Source organism: Cyprinus carpio, chromosome B5 (assembly GCF_018340385.1).
Source record: "Cyprinus carpio isolate SPL01 chromosome B5, ASM1834038v1, whole genome shotgun sequence".
Taxonomy (NCBI): domain Eukaryota; kingdom Metazoa; phylum Chordata; class Actinopteri; order Cypriniformes; family Cyprinidae; genus Cyprinus; species Cyprinus carpio.
In genome coordinates this window covers 12,448,872-12,468,025 of record NC_056601.1, presented here as the reverse complement: position 1 = coordinate 12,468,025, position 19,154 = coordinate 12,448,872, and the positions used below count along the sequence as shown (strand labels likewise).

The 19,154-nt window shown below is 37.7% G+C and overlaps 2 protein-coding genes across 5 annotated transcripts; one reads left to right on the top strand and one right to left on the bottom strand.

Moving 5' to 3' along the window:
- Positions 1–3,201: 3,201 nt before the first annotated feature.
- On the bottom strand, positions 3,202–16,392 carry gnb2 (guanine nucleotide binding protein (G protein), beta polypeptide 2). 3 transcript variants are annotated; one of them, XM_042724403.1, is made up of 10 exons: positions 16,259–16,392; positions 8,285–8,394; positions 7,630–7,668; positions 7,435–7,541; positions 6,206–6,269; positions 5,691–5,853; positions 5,398–5,464; positions 4,528–4,729; positions 4,239–4,455; positions 3,202–4,051 (listed from the first exon to the last, which is right to left on the bottom strand). In XM_042724403.1, exons 2-10 carry the CDS (start codon positions 8,339–8,341, stop codon positions 3,945–3,947), a joined length of 1,023 nt encoding a protein of 340 aa, XP_042580337.1. In that variant the 5' UTR covers positions 8,342–8,394; positions 16,259–16,392; the 3' UTR covers positions 3,202–3,944. The 3 variants fall into 3 exon arrangements, with proteins under 3 accessions (XP_042580337.1, XP_042580336.1, XP_042580335.1); XM_042724402.1 differs by lacking the exon at positions 16,259–16,392 and adding an exon at positions 12,223–13,052; XM_042724401.1 differs by lacking the exon at positions 16,259–16,392 and adding an exon at positions 12,606–13,052.
- LOC109090754 (zinc finger protein 16-like) lies at positions 15,623–19,138 on the top strand. Of its 2 annotated transcripts, none has more exons than XM_019104592.2 (2): positions 15,623–16,504; positions 17,189–19,138. In XM_019104592.2, the coding sequence occupies exons 1-2, from the start codon at positions 15,844–15,846 to the stop codon at positions 17,932–17,934; spliced, it is 1,407 nt and encodes a 468-aa protein (XP_018960137.1). In that variant the 5' UTR covers positions 15,623–15,843; the 3' UTR covers positions 17,935–19,138. The 2 variants fall into 2 exon arrangements, with proteins under 2 accessions (XP_018960137.1, XP_018960138.1); XM_019104593.2 differs by having other exon boundaries at positions 15,623–16,495; positions 17,189–19,137.
- Positions 19,139–19,154: the final 16 nt, after the last annotated feature.

Sequence of the window (19,154 nt, the reverse complement as noted above, 5' to 3'; positions counted from 1 at the left end):
ACTGTCTCCAGCTCTGCAATATTAGACCAGAGCTTTTTCTCAAGCTTTTCACTCATTTCCATGCAGATAATCTACATTTACAGCAGTATTCACCTAAAAAGAATACCTTCACAATCTAGTCTTTTCTCTTTCCCTATTCGATAAAGATGGTATTATATCACTTATAAAGTGCTGCCTTTACGAAAAAAACCTGTACACTAATCACAGAATATTTGACACACTTTGTCCCTCCTAAAAATATTTTCCTAGTTACTAACACTAAATGATTAGCACTGATTTGTTCAGTAGCTTTGGATGGTACAATCATCATCTGTTACCTAATAGCCCCTCCCACCACAGTCTAGACGAGCACTAAACACCGATGACACATTTAGCAAGTCATTATTAAAATATGGCAGCGCAACACTTCAGATGAATAATTATAAATTGTTGCATTGCAGAGAGAGATGGGGGCTTATAGTTTGGATTTGCATCATCTGTGAGCAAAATCAAAATGAACTTGAATGCTAATGTGCCATTATGACATATTCCCACTTTCTGAGAGTTACTTCGTTTGTGCCCCTCATCCTTACTTTCTTTCTCTCTCTTAGTGTAGAACTTAAGCATTTTCTTGCTTAGTAAATCAAACTGCCATGTTTACTGAAATAACAGTGCCTTGGATTAGGGTTGGGTGTATTTGCTTGATTGTGTGCATGTGTGTGTGGGAGAGTGTTGAGCATGTGATTGTTTTAAGTTCAGGGAAGAGAAAAGTCCAGTGCTCAGTTAGGGGTCTTGTGCCAACAAAGTGCACTTAAATTGACAATAGCCAGAGCACCAAGACAGGCTCCTCTCATTCTGTTTCAGCACAAAAGCCATGCCATAAAGAGTTCATTCCTCCGGTATGAAGGCAGCGTGTTCCTCAGATGTTTATTTAATACCATATTACTGTCCAAACGCCCTTCAGTTACATGACAAGACGAGCTCTTTGTTCTGGAGTGCGCCATGGTGATGTTTGTAGCTCGCATATCGTTTTGCCAAACAGGGAAAGCCTCTGGTTTTCATGCCGGAGGTTCACAAAAGGTTCGAGTTGTCATGGTGAAGAGCTGCTCGCATGCGTGTGATATAAGAGTCCCCAGCATTCCCAAGAACTCTTGGAATTTAGCGAGATTTTGCCTTTATGCTTGATAGTAAATGTGTATAACTGTTCACGCTGCTGGATTGACAAAATTTATGTTTTATAGCAGAATTATGATATAACGAGTAACAAAATTAAACAGAGAGGAAATATGCTTTATAAATTAGATGAAGAGTTTATATTAAGATTACCATAGCCTGTCAGGATGATGGAAATGAATGGAGAAAAAAACATATAAAAAATATATATATATACACACACAAAATCCCTGAATTCTTCTTAAACTTTTTTACCTAGATGTGAATCTATAAAAAGAATTAATGAACGTAACCTTATCAATAGAACTGAATAAATGAATGCATTGTTATATAGCATTTTTCATTCGAGCACAAAGCTTCTCCCCTGTACATACGGCTGTACGTTCAGTTAGACTCGTCTCTCTCCTCTCTTTTTCCCAGCGAGTGTTATTAAAGAGAGCGTGTGGGTGTGCGACTGTGCATGTGTGAACAGAAGAGCTATTTCTGATCCGCGTGTGTGCTGTTCATTATTCCCTCAGAGGAAAGAGAGCAGGGGGAGAAAAGACAAGACCAGTCGGCAGTGATTGAGGAACAGTGTGGTGAAACATACACACACATCATCACTGGACTCCAGTCATGTTTGTGAATGCCACTGATGACCAGTTGAACACTGTAGACTCTCTACGACATCTGATGATATCTGATCCAGTGATCTGATCCTGTGATATCTGATCCAGTGTGTCAGGGGTTGTTCTGAAGGTACATGCGTTGTTGGCTTTATTGCGGACATTATTGAATGTAATCAGTTTGTTTTCTTTCTTCTGTTTTCTGGTCTATTAAACTGATCTGTTGGATTGAAGGCTTGTAAGAGTTTTACAGAATCCATGGTTTAGGTGCACATGTAAAGATGATATTTTAAACTCCCCCAGATTTGAAGAAATGTTTATCATTAAATGCTTTTATATCTAACGAGAGCATCATTTTAAACCAGTCGGTCTTTAAAAAGCTAGACTAGGTCACGTGTGTAGCGGTCTTCGAGAGATGCAGAGCTGTCTGGTTTTCGTTTTAAGGCCTTTACTGCTGTGTTTGAGGTATTTATCTACTCTACATGCTATTAGCACTATGCTAACAAGTGGCATTTCTCTTGTCGTTCTCTAGTAATACAAAGTTAATCCCTTAGCTGATTTTTGTCAAATATTTACTACTCCAAAGAATGATTTGTAGTTCTTTTATGTTGTGGTTTTGGTTTAAACTCATAGCAGAAGCCAGGAGACGTTAAAGGTTGTTTTTGGAGGACTTGATAAAGTTGATCCTCTGTGATGGGTTGATTATCATTCTTTTCATTTACTTTTAAAAAGTTTTTGTTTCAGAAAAAAAGTAGATGTTTCTGACATATTTTTAGTGTTTCTGTTTAGGAGTGGGAGTGCTTCAGATGATTTTAAGTCTTAAAGATTGAATGCATTCACAAGTCTGTAATGTCTCAATACAGCATTATTTGAAAATTAAAAATAACTTGATCTCTGTTAAAATGGTCTAACTCTTTTTATTCCTTCAAGCTCATTTTATTAGATTTTTTTTTTTTTTTTAAACAATGCATTTACATTCACTTGTTTGAATCATCTTATTAGCTCATTTACTTTTACGGCATGTTAGATAATTATTAAATAGTGTAAATCTCAGATGAGTCAATTAATTGTTTTAACATAAACACGCTATAAATGCATTGTTTCCTGTGACTGGAACCGGATCCAAGTCAAACAAACAAGTGGTTCTCAACAAGTTTCTGATCAGGTTGTAGAAAATATTAGAAAACAAATTTTGAAAAATCCATTTTGATGTTAACATGAAATACTTTCCACATTTTGGCCCATATTTATCATATGCAAGTATTCAGTATCACTTCAATTGTTGTTTATGCTTTTATAACACTGTCAGATTAATCTTTTTGCTTGTCCAGTGTGAAGTCTGGGTCCTTACATGAAACCAGTTGAAAACCCCTTTTATGAAAATAAGTATTTAAACAAGCTTATGAGCAACCTGTGATCACATATTTAGTGGCACAGATTTGTATTTATTTATTTTCAGTTTTCTTTATTCTCCTTAGGGTGCGGCACACAGGAAAACATGAATAAAAGCTTTTTAAAAATGTAAATTCTAAACAAAAATGAAAGACAAAAACATCATTTAATTACTTATATACTGGAATATGCCGGCATACGCATCTATAAAAACATGGGCTACATAAAGTGTGATCTGTATCAACTACAGATGGGTTGGGTACATCTCCTTCATCTTTTCAACTCTACATGCTCGTGGAAACATCAGTACTTTAGACTTTGAGTATAGAAGACAGAATGGAAGTCAAAATAAAAAAGAATGCTCTTCAATGGATCAACACCCACCACTTAGAGCTCAGTCTAAAAATGAAGTGTGTCAAATAAATGTTTTGGATTGTACGCTCAAATTAGACAACTCACTCAACGCACATTTCTCCAAATGTACTTGTGTCTCTTAGTGAAGGTACCATGTAGTTCCAGCAAACCTTAAGTAAGGGAAAAAAGTGTGTGTGTGTGTGTGTGTGTGAACATTCCTATTTCAAACTTGTGGTCCAAACCTACCTATAGTGTGACTGTATATAGAATGATGTGGCACTGAAATGATTAGGTGTAAACGTATAACTAATTATATATATTATGTACAGTTTTTGTCAGGCATGTGTGTCTGTGTAGGCATGTGTACATCATATGTACAGTAAAGTACATACATTGTGAATGATGAGTGAATAATGTGTACAATATATGAGCTGTGTGTGGTCAGTTCCAGATCTTCAGGAAGCTATCCCAGGAACCTGTACACACAGCCATGCCATCATCTGTGACCCCAAGACAGCTCACGCGATTGTCATGGCCAGCCAGCACTCCTGTTAAGAGATAATGAGTGTGAAGGGTTAACATTTAATTTTTTTTTTGTTGTTGTTTTTTTACAAACCAGTTAAAACATTTGCCCCTAAACCCTATAGATCTCACTATTGTCAGGGTCCTCACAATTCACAAATAAACCACTGTGGTTACTGCACTGCCGCAAAATAATAACACCAATATGTTCACCTGCTCGGTCTCCCTTCATGGCGTCCCAGATGTTGCAGTTAAAGTCATCGTAGCCGGCGAGCAGCAGACGGCCAGAGCGGGAGAAGGCCACAGAGGTGATGCCACAGATGATATTATCATGAGAGTATAAACACAGCTCCTGATCTGCACGCAGATCAAACAGCCTGCAGGTGGCGTCATCAGAACCAGTTGCAAACGCACTGCCGCTGGGGAAGAACTGAGAGATGGAGGAGAAAAGAAGTCAGAAGGAAAGGTGATGTGTATTTGTTTAATGGGTGCATTTACTCACACAGACAGCGTTGATGTCTGACTCGTGCCCGGTGAACGTCTGTCTGCACATGCTGTCTCTGATGTCCCAGAGCTTAATTGAGGCATCACAGGCCCCAGAGATGAAGGTCCGTGAGTCTGGAGCTAATGACAGACTCATCACATCTCCACTGTGACCTGAGAACAGCGTGGTCTGCTGACCGGTCTCCACGTCCCATAGAGCACTGGAACAAACACAACTCAAAGGTTAAAATGTACAACCTGCATAGATATTATTGAACTATACAAGAAGAAATTGAAAACAAACGTTGTAACTGAACAGTGTGTTTGACTGCAGTGATTCTCAACTGGTCTAATTAAGGACAGCAGGGAAAGACACTAATAAATGCAAATAATAAAACACAAATAAAAAAACATTAATGTGCAATAAATCTGCTCATGTTTCCCATATCATTTTCTGTTGATGTTCAAACAGTTTTGCTGTAAATTCATCTCTTAGTTAAAGCCAGCTATGATAACATGGACAGATTGTGTGATATGTCTTCATCCTCAAAAACCATGAAACTACACAAGGTAAAAGAAAATATGACCCATATTATAAATAAATCTCTTGCAACATGAATAAAAGAGATTTTGTTTCGGCTTGTGAATAGTGATTTCTGGGTTTAATATTAATTAAATAATATTAAACATTATAATTATTAATACATTTCAATAGTATATTATTATAAGAAAAAAATAATGTTTGATAATGCATGGTGGGGCACCACAAATTTTGGTCCTGGAGCAAAACCAATTGAGAACCACTGTAGCATAATGTAGTTTTTACATTTATACATTTTTATTTATTTATTTATTTTTTTTCAGTGTAGAATAATGTTATTGAACACACCAGGTTGTGTCTCCTGAACTGGTGATAATTTGATTGTCATCTATGAAACGGCAACAGGAAAGGTAACCTAGGAAATGAACAGACAGGAAGTCAACAGGTCACACCCTGAAACTGCATGATGGTAAAAAAAACTGCTGTCTGATTCTCAATTCTTTCAGATGTACCCTAAAAAATGCAGTCATGAGCAGTATATTTGATTACTGCCAACAACAGTATCCAAACTGCAATTAACGTTTAGGACATTGCTTTACTCTTCTTTGTAAGTGAAGTCGTGAGCATGTGTGTTATCAAACCTGTGTGTCCAGGCAGCTCTCGGCTGACTCTAACATTGCCCTCTCTAGTCTTTAAGCTGTAAATGGAGCAAATGTTGTCCAGTCCACCACAGGCCACAAAGTTTCCAGATGGGGCATAAGCACAGGTCATCACCCATGATGACCGTAAGGGGATGGCATGCATCTGAAGTTTATAATATAGAACATACATGCAAAGATTAAAACAAGCTGCTGAAAATCAGATAATGACAGGTAAAACACGCATGCTGATAATCTTTACGACATAATATATAACTAACCTTTTGCCAATGTTAACTATGAACTGTCTTTCTAAATAATTTATTATTTTACCTGATGAATTTAATGTGACTTTACAATGCACTTACTACAGAGACAATAAACCTGGCATTCCCATTGTTTACTTGATGGGGATATTCAGTGAAAAGCTGAACTTAAAAGCTTTTGGTTACTAGTTGAGAACTGCTTGGCTGCATCATCAAGTGTTTTATGTGTAACAATATGATGGAGCTGCAGACCTTGTTTGTAGTGTAGCTGTCCCAGATGATGAGTTTTCCATCCTGTGAGGCACTAACAAGAAACCTGAGGATAAGATAAGAAAATGGACATATATTAATATAGATAATGCAAGAAAATAAAAGACAGGGAAATGGCCAGGTCTTACTGAAAGTTCACGCCACACGTATTTAGAGAGTTATTTTAAATTTATAAACTGAACTTACAGCTTTCAGCTGCACTGACTTCATTTCTGTACTCCAACTTAATTCAGCTAGTAGTCAAGAAAAAATTAACTGAACCACCAAGTAGCTTATATGTAATTCGCTTGTAGGTTTATATGTTTTTTCAGTACCACTGCTCCCTATGTTGAGAGTATGCAGTCTGTGTAGGGTACTAGCAAGTAGGGCAAAAAATGGCAACTTTGACCTGATTTCTAGTGATTTTGTTTTTTTGTTTTTGCTTAGGGCACACATTGGGCTGGTATACTGCAGCACCTTTAATTTAAACTAGTCACTTTCAAATTAACTTGCCAGAATCCGATCCCCCTTGGATTTTAATGCAATTTAATGGTATTACAAGATATGAGCAAGGCAACAAATTGTTGTGATTTTCTGATTAGCAATTAGCCTGCTGAGCTAAAATTCACTAATTCAATCTCTATGGTTAGCATGCTAATCCAGTAGCCTAAGATAACATACAGTTCAACAACGATATACAGCCCTTAGATCATATTTAGTGCTGGGAAATGATTAATCGCATCCAAAATAAAAGTTTTTGTTTATATATTAAATATATTTATATAATACATGTAAATATTTTCAAAATATATACTGTATGTGTGTCTTTACATATACATAATAAATATAAGTCAAATTTTGACAAATGCGACCTCTGGGGGGCACAGCCTTCAAAATGAGACATAGTTAAAATTATGTATTGACACTAGACTGTAAAGATGTCAAGACTCTAGTGCAGTATGTCCTTGGAATATAGTACAGCTTATAAAAATATGTCTTTAAAGAAATTTGTTTCCATTGTGACAGTAGTGCAACTGTAGATGATTAGCCAACAAAGATTGGTTAACGTAGGTCAGTGTGTCGTGTTGTTTATTGTCTTCTGTGGCATCAACAGGTGCAAAGCCAAGGCACAAACCACTGAGTCATGCTCATCTACTACTTTTAATTTTTTTTTGTTCTCTTTGATACCAGGTGTGAGCGGTGAACTTTTAGAAGGTAGAGGATTAAGATACCTGGAGTCTGAGCCCCAGTGCATGGCGTAGATTTTAGCCAAATGCCCACGCAGTGTGCGCCTCGTCCTCATCTGTATCCTCCCCACCGGGTCTAGGCCTGCTGTTATCTACCACACACACAAACTCCACGTAAGTGAAAACCCACAGACCTCTGGGGATCACATCATCCAGGTCCTACGTGTAATTACATCTCACCTGAGTGAGTGTGGAGTCTCCACATGCTTTCCTGGCATCCTGAGGGACAGAAGACAGTGTTAGGTGAATTACTGCATCGTCACCATTTGTAAGTGGGGATATGACCTATTTTTAAAGTAATCAGGATAGCCAAATGCACACTTAATTTTGAGTGGAGTCTAAGGGAAGCCACTATAGCATCTATAGCAAAATTGTTTATGGCATCCATACTGCTCTAAAAGCCAACATGGTAACTACACCAACACTGACAGTCTTGAAATTGATTAGATTATGGGTTTTATTCTGTTGATACCCTTTGAAAAACTTTAAGTCTAAATTGGTTTTACAATTTAGTTAAAATGGCTCCTAAATGTCTTATTTATCTTTTATTTTAAACTTTATAACTCAAGCATGGTTTTGCCATGAAAATAGCAACAGATGCTGGCATGGCATTTAAAAAACAAACAGTTCTCTCTGAATGTTCACTTAGAAAATAATTTGAATTTCATACAAGTATGTTTAGCAGTGACATTATAAACACTCATTTTGATCATTACTATATGGGATACTATAAGGGATAATGTAAACCTAACTGTCATTATGCAACATAAACCCTGACATGGTGATCAGGACCCCAACATAGTTCATTTTTAGCAGTATCAGTATTAAGACTCACTCTGATCTGATTGCGCAGTTGCTCAGCCTCCTGTCGAAGCTGCTCGAGCTCACTCATCTTGAAATGACCTTTAACCTTTACCCGCTGACCTCTCTCACCCCCTCAGACACCTGTAGATTAAAACATGATGTATGAATAACAGAGGCCATAGGGTTCTAGTTGAACCCCTTAAAGAATCAAAGACAGACAGTTTGCAGGTTTGATGAGATGACAAGCAAAATAATACAAATGTTCCATTGGAGTCTGAAAGTGAAAAATACATTTTTATTGTAAAGCATGTATCAAAGATGTGTTTAATACTAATAATTTCATTGTGCAGATGTACTGCAGGGTTTAGATTAACATTACAGCATAATCTTTAATCTGGTGTAATCTGGCTAACAATCTTTAATATAATAGGATTAATGTTCCGAGAGCCATTCCAAACACAGAAACAAGATCAGGGTTATTATTTATGGTATATAAAACTGTGTTTATCTGATTTAAAATTGAAATGTCAATCACTCAGTTTTTTTCTAAACTACTTTCTATACAAAATGCACTTTTGGCTTGCCGATATTGTTATTTGAATTGAATTGAAATAAGAGAAAGAATAGGTTGCCTGACCTGGAACCATACATGTGGTTGCACATTCAAATTGGCATGCAAAAACACACAGGATTTTTGCATGCGTATTTTTCTTTTTTTTCACAGTCAAATATGTAACAAATCATCAACCAATCCCATAGTCTTTTGGACCTTATAACCAGTTCTATTTTGCATGTTTCCAGTTATAACCCACAGATCTTAGTATGGCTATTGTATCAGTGCTGATGGGAATTCTGAGACACAGATGCAAAAATGATTGTTATTACCCCCTTACCACACATACTTATTAGAGAGCCTTAACTCCCTATACAACACACACACACACACAAACACAACACCACAGCAGGAAGAATGAAATTAAGCCATGTATAAGAATCAATCTGTGAGGAAACTCAACACAAAGAGCATAAAAGCCACACACACCCACATGAAAACTTACATCATAACCCATCATAGAGAAAGAAGCAGCGGTGATGTACAATCCCATTTTACCCACAAAACCTTTCACTCAGATATAAATGGCTTAGATCTGAGGAATCTTGGCTAATCTAGATGACTGAAACCCTTCTGCACCTTTTAAGGTCTTCAAGCATGTCGGGAAAAGAGCAGCTGGTTAAGGAAAGAGAGGGGTTGGTTAGTAGTGCACCACAGTGCCTTATAGACTGATGCATAGTGTTTGAAATCAGCTCAATTTTGGTTAGAAATAGCCTTAGGATCAAACATTATCTATTTATTAACCTACTGCTTTTATCTTCTTTGCAGCGGGGATATATTATTGTCAGCACTATGTAAAATAATACAACTTCATACATTAAATATGAGTGGAGGGGGCTGTGACGTCAGCTGATGATAAGCACCAAATTGAGAGCAGAAACAAGGCCACTGCCTCGGAGTAGGCAAATGTTGTTTCCGTCGCCATAAAACACAGGTAAAATGTTTTCTACGACTATTTTACAGACAGAAGCTTGTAAAGAGACAGATGAGATGCATCCGGCTTCTATCGTCACGTTTCCGCAGAATGGCGGGTGTACAGGACCTTTAAAAAAAAAAAAAAAAAAAAATCTGCGTTCCATTACCGATACAAAATTGCCAACACTAATAATATGCTCGTTGGATTTGTGTCCTTTGAGTTCTGTTAGCATGAACTACAAAAAATGTCAGACTTTGCCCCACCCCTACAGCTGAATGCAGAATGGCATATGCACTCTCTGCATACAGCAAGGAAAGGGAGGAAAGTAAGCGGCATTTCTATCGTATAAGCCTGCTAGCACCAACCGCTGTTTTCACTGAAGCCGCAACCTATAAACCACGCATCCTTTTAAACCCGGGAGACAGCTGCAAAACGTGCGTTTGCTTGGTCACATGGGTTACGTTTATATTTCAGTCACATCATCCTACGCCCAGAACAACAGACTTACGAACGTCCTCTTTTATCATGCTATTGACATTTGCATATGGCAAGCCGTTTTATCAAGATATCCTTAATACAAACTGACTAGTATATAATATTATAGTAATAACATAATAGTACTAATTATAAACTAGTAATAATATGTGATGCTAATTTTTTAATCTTTAGCACATAAATAAGTAGCTACTTACTACTATCTTATGTTGGGATTTGGGGATCAGAACTAGAATGTATTCCAATACTGATAGCTATTCTAATTTTAATAGTATCTTTAATTACTCACTACTTATTCTTTAGTTACTTTTGCCGTTTCTTCTCCAGTTTTTCTGGTATTTACTTATCAAACACTAGTACCCGTTTATTAGACATGACAGTGTATTCAAATTGGTACTAGTAAAAAATGTTTGTCTACCAATAAGATTTGAAATGAATAATAAAGTAGCCATTTTGGCTAGTTATTACATATGACAAGCAATAAAGCAAGTGTCAATAGTGAGCTAACTAAGGGCTAAATACCAGTGTTTTTTTAAAAAAAATAAACATAAATATTTAAAACATATATACCGGTAAAGCTGAAATATATACTAGCAACTATCCAAGATAAGCAAAAACAAGTGTAGTACCCACTGAATCGTGAAAACTGGAATATGTACCGACTGGAATGAATACTAGTATTAGGTGAACAGTAGGCTATTTAGTGGATTTTGTATCTCAAAAAATTTATTAGTTGCTTAGTCGCAAAAAAAAACAAAAAAAAAAACAGGCGAAGTCACACAGTCCGTGACTAACAGATCATTAATGGCTGGTGTATGTGGTAATATAGGCTAGTTACATCGGGCAGGACATCCAAACACTCACCTATCATTCATCAACCTCAAATATGACTTATCATCTGAAAAGTATTAGCAACTTTACATGGTTGCTCAATCTAATGTTAACCCAGAGAAATGTGTGCTGTTCAAGTGTCTGTGTGGAAGCTGAACAGCAGCTCGCTAACTGCAGGACAGATGCAGGCGCTGGTGCGGTCACTTGCTCTTAAAATACTCTGTAATTTTTGGTCATACAGATAAGAGTAATACATCTGTAGAATCTGTAAAGACGCTACATTTATCTGTGTGCACTCACAGTAACAACAAAACATGCTTTTCTAAAATAATGTGAACTGTTTGTTTTTTAAATGCCATGCCATCTAACTCTGTATATCTTTGCCTTACTTTAAAAATATATATAGTGAAATGTCTACTTTGAAATGAACTAATTCAAATGGAAAACAGATATTGTAATCCATATGAAACATGCATACAGGCGCATTACTACTGTGGAGTTGACGAGTCAGTGTCGCCGACTTAATCTCTTAAACCGAAAACAAAGAAAGCACTAGTTTATCAATAAATAATTAATATGTTAATGCAGCCTCTTTACTGTATTTCCCTGGCTCTGTATTATGATATAAATGGTTTATTAATAAACGTGCGATTAGTCGACTAATGCTTCAAATGAACGACTACTAGTCGATCAGAAAAATCTTTAGTCAGGGACTGCCCTTATATTTAGTATAAAGCAGTAAATGTTGAAACCGCTTGCCATAATCAGAGCTGTGGAGTGAGTAAAGCGCTGGAGGCTGCGGCCAGTTAAAGAACAGGAGGTTTCTCCTCCATCAATTCACGACTCACGGCTAAAATGAGACATGCAGCACCTTAAAAACAGATGTAATGTGATATATAATATCCATGATATTCCTATTGATTGTGAATAACAATCCACTAATGTGATTTTGTGACAAAACCAGTAAAATCCCACATGATCGAAAATAACACATTACGACTGAACACGAACCATTTTAATCGTCTAGATCTCTGATGCCTTTCCTACTTTTCATCCAAATGTCTCGCGTGGGTCACAACATTCTGATAAATCTTGTAAATTAACATAGGCCTACCTGTTAATCTTCCTGTTTGGCTTTAGTCTCAACGTAAAGTGAGAGGAATGCTGAAGTGGGTGGCGGAAGTAATTCGCAGGGATTTTTTTTTTTCTTCTGGAAAATGATTAGAACTGCATACTGTCGTTTTTTTCCTAGTGCTAGTAGGCCTCGGTGGCTCTGCGTTTCATGTGCGAAACGAATCAAAACGATGTTATCATGAAGTATAGAGCTACCATGTCGACCTCTGATCGTTTAGTGAGAATGGCAAGAAGCCTTTTCCACGGTATTCCTGATACACGTTGCTACTGGGGGGAACAAACGTATTTTGCGCCTTAAATTATATAATTACCGACAGATGTAATAATTCCAAATACAGTTAAGCTTTCAAATGAAGTACATGCCGTCGTTGTCTTTAAATTGCGTGCTTGATCCTCGCCTCTTCTCTCCCGAGTGTCTTCTTCCTCCGTCTTCTTGTTCTGGTCTCTTCGTTTTGACCGTCGCTCCTCGTCCAAGAAATGACCGATTCAATACAACGCGAGGCACCCCGTGGCCCTTTAAAAAAAATAAAATAAAGTAACCAAAATCGGCTTGGTTATCTCTCCGGAGGAGCATACCCGTCCATCAGTTTAAATGTGACAGTGCCAGAATAGGAGGCGGGGTGAATTCAACATAAACAACAGTACAGTTGTTTTCTAAATAATTCAAATAATGTGCGATCGCTCTGCTATCAATTCAGTCCCGCATGAAATCATTCGGTCTGCACCAGAAACACGTAGCATCACATATGCGCGATTCAACCACACCCATTTTATTGCGAATGTACCACTGCAGCGCAGACCTCCACCGCCACACTGCCAAACGGGGGATGAACAGCACCGCACACTGGGACACACTCGAGTTTAGGCCGCTAAAGCTAAATATCAGGTCTTTTGTGAAATGTGGAAACGAGAATAAGTAGATCTCACTTTAAACCTCTGTATAAGATGACAAATAAATGGCTTGGAGAAAACAGTGACATTTTACAGAATTCCCCCTACGCGCTGCTCAATGGCTATGAATGCGCTCCTGAGCGGAGTCGGAGTGTTGCCAGATCGCGCAAGAAGAGTCGAAAATAAGCGATTTGCCCTAAGAAACATACCGGAGCTGAGAAAGGAGAACAAACTATAATAATGACAGAGGGCGAGGCTCAAACAGTAGGTCGGGGTATTTGGAAGTGCCGTTAATTAGTCACTGTCTCAGTATGTGCTTTTATTACAGTTTTGCTACCAACTTAATTAAGCTATAATACTCACTCGGTGTCTTTTAGTTACTTTTTTTCAAATAGTTAATAGCTTCTACCTTTCTTACCTGGTAATAACACTCATTATTAAAACTTACTATTGTGTTTTGGAGGCCAAGCACCAGCCATAACATAAATATTCTACTCTCTCTCTCAATTCAGTTAAATTCAATTCAGTTCATTTCAAATTAGCTTTATTGGCATGACTGTGGAAAGACAGTAACAGAAACAGTGAGCAAGTTATACAGGCATATATATAACGTATTTGTAAGATTTTATTATGAGAGTTTGTGTGTGTGTAAAAAACTAGCCATATATATATATAAAGATTATAATAGGTGGACATGGCAACACCCACTGGACTGTACATTATGCCAGAAGTTCAAATGATTGCATAGTTTACTAAAATGTATACATTTTCACTTATCACGAGCCTTTTCTGTTCTTATTGAACATATTTAATGATACATGTAATGATACATTTATTTCCAGTATTTTTCAAAACATTTCTAAAATAAAATACCCAACATCTGTTATTATCCAGATAAGTTCACCAACACTTTCTCAAATTACTTAGAGCTGTAATTAAAATTCCCCTGTAAGGGCACTCAGTAATGCAATGCACTCTTTCTCTCTAGAGACATAAGCTGCCACCCACCGGAGACACACTCCTAATTACACCTGCCATAATTACAAGTTGAGGGGAGGGGCAGACAGATTATACTACTGTACACTTGCTGATTGGCCCATATTAAAATTTATGACAGACTGGATTGTCTGTGCTGTACTGCTGATGGATATCAAACAGTGGTTTATTTGTTTCATTTATATATACAACTCTGCACCATTAGACTGCCCCACACATTATGTCAGCATGCATACCCCTCTGCCCAAATGTAGTGATGGTACATTCCACCTGCCTACTCCCCATAAGGGACTGTAGTATAGCTGTGGATGGGTTGCCCAGCAACACCATTTTCACAGACCCATGCAAGCAGTATGTGGTTGGATGGACACAAACTGTTCTGCATTAATCCTCCAGACATTCATTCATAGCTACTTAGGTAGATGTATCTTATCCAGTCTATGATGTAGTCAACGTAATGACTATAAGCAATAAAAATTAAAAATGCATAGAAATGTATTTAAAACCTTTCAACATATTTCTGCCGACAGATGAGATGGGCAGAATGAATGGATTGGTGAAGATGAGGAGTGTAGTGTGATCACACTCCTCTCCACATGGGCTAAACAGGGCTCAGATTCACAGACACCAGAGAAAGACAAGGGTTCATATTCTGGTGTCAGAACGACCAGATTTTGGTGCAAAAACACCCGAGTCTAAAATAAATAGAGTTTGTGCTTTCCATTTGTCAACCTCTAGAGTGCGCTATTGCTCTTTCTTACAGCATGTTGGGGAAAAGAAAACAAGAAAAAACAATTGCTGTCCAAAATTTGACATTATTTGAACTAAGGCCACAATATAAATCAGAGAATGTGTTTAATAAGTAAATGCTAAGGAAATATGAATTAATCGTTTATTTCCAGCAATGCGAAAAATAAATATTGTGAAAAAAAAAAAAAAAAATGAAACCAAGTACACATTATTCTCTGAAACGTTAGAAAGATATGGTTTAACCTTTAATCCAAACACAACTTGAATGAAAAAGCAGTGATTAACCGAGTGTTCTGCTGCAAGCTCCCTCTAATGTTTAACCCTGTTGTGTGTTTGATCAAACAATGTCCAGTAGTGTAAAGGTCACACAAAGACAGATGTTTCATATTTAAAGCAAGTTTTTTAAATCTAAACCTGTGCATACTCATAATTTAGGCAACACATCTGTTCTTTCCTTGAGATTAACTTGTGGTTTCTGGACAGGCAGTTGTAGAAAAAAATCCAATGTAGTTTTTTGACAATTCTTCTCTGACTATAGAGAACACTGCATATCATAAACAATTATATTCCATTTTTTCCATTTCTATATTAAGGCCATTATATGGATCCAATTATATACTTAACATAAATAACTTTTAAAAAATCTATATATAATGTGATTCAACTACTGAAAACGGAACGTCTTAATTCACTCAGAGCAAAAACTCAAAATCCCAGGCTGCTATTGACGTCATTATTATTCGACACTGACGACAGCAGAACGCGACAGATTGAATAAGATTGACCAAACACTTGTGGGTTGCTGTTTCTTTTACATCACAACCAGATAGCAATATCGAAGTACTACACTAGTGATGGAAGTGAGGCCGTAAACTATTCCGAAACGCAAGCCGCCTCTTCTGAGCTCTGCTACATTCTATGCAACATTACATCTCGCAGTGAAATACTGCCTTGGATCGTAACCATGACTTTGAGCATGGACATCAGCGTTTCTTTTCTCAAGTGCGAACTCGCATCTACTATCGACCAGGCGGTAAGAAGCGCCGTGGAAGCGGTTTTAAAAGAAACGGCCCGAGTTGTTGGCATAAAGCTGGCCGCGGCTCGAAACGCAGCCGCAGAGTCTCACCGAGAGAACCAGAGCCTGCGCGAGAGACTGGAGATCTCCGAGAGCGAGCTGAAAGCAGTGCGCTACTACATGACCGCGGCTGAAAAGAACATCAAACAGTGTTTACTTCTCAACAGAAACCAGCCTGGGTCAAATATCATGCGCACAAACGCAGAAGACGCTCTTTTTGTGATTCCGTCACGCGCTGCGGACGGAAGCCCCATATTACAGGCGCAAAACAGAGATTCCTCTCGCAAGAGCTTCCGAAACTCACCGGGAAGAATCCACAATCCCAAAAATCTCCCTAGTGTCGGCCTCTGTCTCCCCACGGTGCAGTCAGACTGGCCTCGGGAGTGCGTCAACCGCAGAGAGGCAAGAGGAGGGTCCTCAAGAGGCAACAGTTCAGCACTCGCGAGTGACCCCACGACCTCACAGACTCTTGTGGAAAACAATCCTGCTCCCTTCAAACCAGAAGATGAGCCAGAGGGCCCATTTTACACCACGAATGAGGGTGAAATAGGTTAATTGTTATTACTGTAAACATTTGCAATTCGAATACTGTCAAACAAGTTTGATCACAGAGTATTAGCCATAGAGGTTTGACATAATAGTAAGAGAAAAATTTATCCGAAAAGGAACAGTTTTAGACAAAATATTTTTTGAAAAAAAAGTTTGTTTTGAAAATATATAATTGGATGCAAATATTACTTGCATGAAATTCTGATAGCATGCAGTATAAATCAATGGGACTTTTATAACAATATAACAGACTACTAGCATATAAATATCATTTGTCACTCAATCATATTATGACCAAATCTCTTAAGTTTTAAATGTGGAGGACAAAATATAATTGCATGCAATGATGATTGAGATGTACAAATAACCATTCCTCAAAAGTCTCAAAAAGTTTTTTTTTAATGATTTTCAAAAAAAAAAAAAAAAAAAGGATGTGTGGTTAATCAAGCAAACATAAGTGCTTCAGTCCAGTAAATGTTTATCGTAAAATATTACTTACAATATGAAAGTTATACTTGAAGTATACCTGAAGTATATACAGTTATATGAAAGTTTTTATTTCTTCAAAATCATGAGAATTCACAGCAAAACAATACGAGTACCACAACCTAAAGGGGCTTTTTTTCCCTTTAAGGCATTTCACATGCTAAAAATATATGAAAATGAGCTTTTCCTTGTTTTACAGACAACAGTTCTGCAGTAACAGACAGTGAGAGGAGACATGAGGAACCAGAAAATCCAGACCACTTCGCAAACCCACCAGAGCATCCATCTGACATGAGCAAGTTTGAGTTTGAAATGAGCACGCCAGCTGGGAATGTTAATGAGCTGGAGCTGATACAGGTGATGGAGGACTCTGATGAAGTCAAACAGGGCACCATTAAAATTGAAGATGATCCTGATTCCCTTACATTAGAGCCTCCTTCATCAAATCTAGCGGTAGCATCTTCATCCAACTCCATGCAAGAGTTAGCGCAAATCTCCTCACCTTCGATGCGGGAGACTGATGGTGATGCTTTGCTGGCCTTGGCTGCACATGTTAGTAGTGACTCCGGCTTCAGCAGGACTATCGAGAGCCCTGATAAAGTGCACCGCTGTAACATTTGTGGCCGGGGGTTCAGACGTTTCTACTGCTTGAAAACGCACCAGCGCATACACACAGGTGAGCGGCCGTATCCTTGCAGATATTGCGAGAAGCGATTCCGCCATTTGGACAGCTTACACAAGCACCAGCGCATTCACACAGGAGAGAGACCGTACCGCTGTGCTGAGTGTGGATGCTGCTTCAGAGAACTCGGTCAGCTCAAAAAGCACAGACTCAAACACTCTCCTACATTTGTTCCGGTGACCAATCCCACCTTCCCTCTCCTCCCAGCCGGACCCTCCTATGTCTGGCCACATCTCAGCACACAGTCTTTGGATTCAGTCTAGGCATGTGATGGTGTTTTTAAAGCATGGTAATTGTGGTGACTGGTACGGTATTATCTGTTGGTTTTCAGTGATGTTACAAAAACAGGTTGAAAAGATAAACAAACTTGTCCTCTTAAATCTTCTCAAATCAGGGACATTAAAAATATAATAAAACAACAACAAACAATTATAAAGTAAACATGTTTCAAACTGATTAAAGTACAAAAGAGCACAACTACAAGGGACAATAAAAACAAATTAAAAGATTTTTAATCATTATCCAGAATTATTTTCTGGGCGGGTGTTTTAGTCAAGATTAAAATGGATTATAACCACTGTATTTCTGCTTTTCTGTAAGTGCCACATACTGTCAGAGCATGAATTTGCATTTCCATTTGGCCTTGCTGTTTTTCTCAAAACTTAAGATCAAAGTGAAAATCTGATTTATTTTATATGCAGCATACATGTCATGCAGTGTCATACATTTTAACTGGTTGATGGAAAATAAGCTAATGTGCAGTCTAAAAGTCTTTACAATTTGTGTATGGTTACAATACTGTATGTTCATTACCACAATGTACCGTGTTACCAAATACCAGCACATGTCTAATTCAGTAAAAGGCCTAGTGAAGAGAAGACATTTTATGAGAATATGTTGTGGCACATAACACACCACAGATAAAGTTTGTTCAGCAACAGTTTGGTCCAAAAAAATTGGAGGTATATTGGAAGATATATGTTTGCCTGATTGTGTAAACAGTTTGTCCATCACACACACACAATTCATTTAGATTCATATGTACAAAATACATCATCCACAGTGCAGCGTAACTGTAACTATAATGAGTCGTTTTCATGCATAAAAACAACAATGCAAGTGTTACGGTGCAAAACATTTAAATGGGTTCCAGCTATGATTAAACTTTCACAATAAGGCATTTTTCTGGTCTTCAGACTTGATTTAACTTTGATCATCACACCATCCTGTGCATCCTGCACAAATCAGAACTGAAACTAATTATTTTTGCACTTCAGATATTTTAAATGCATCAGTATAAATTAAATCCTGACAAATAAAGGCAGAACGTACCACACCCATGCCAAGATTTTATACACTGCTTCTTTTCTGCATTTTAAGTGGGCCTGCATAGTGTGCTTGATGCAACCTAGAATTAAGAAATAGGTATGTGTGGTGCTTGGTTTAATATCAGATCAAATGTTTGACTGGTTAAACATCTAGT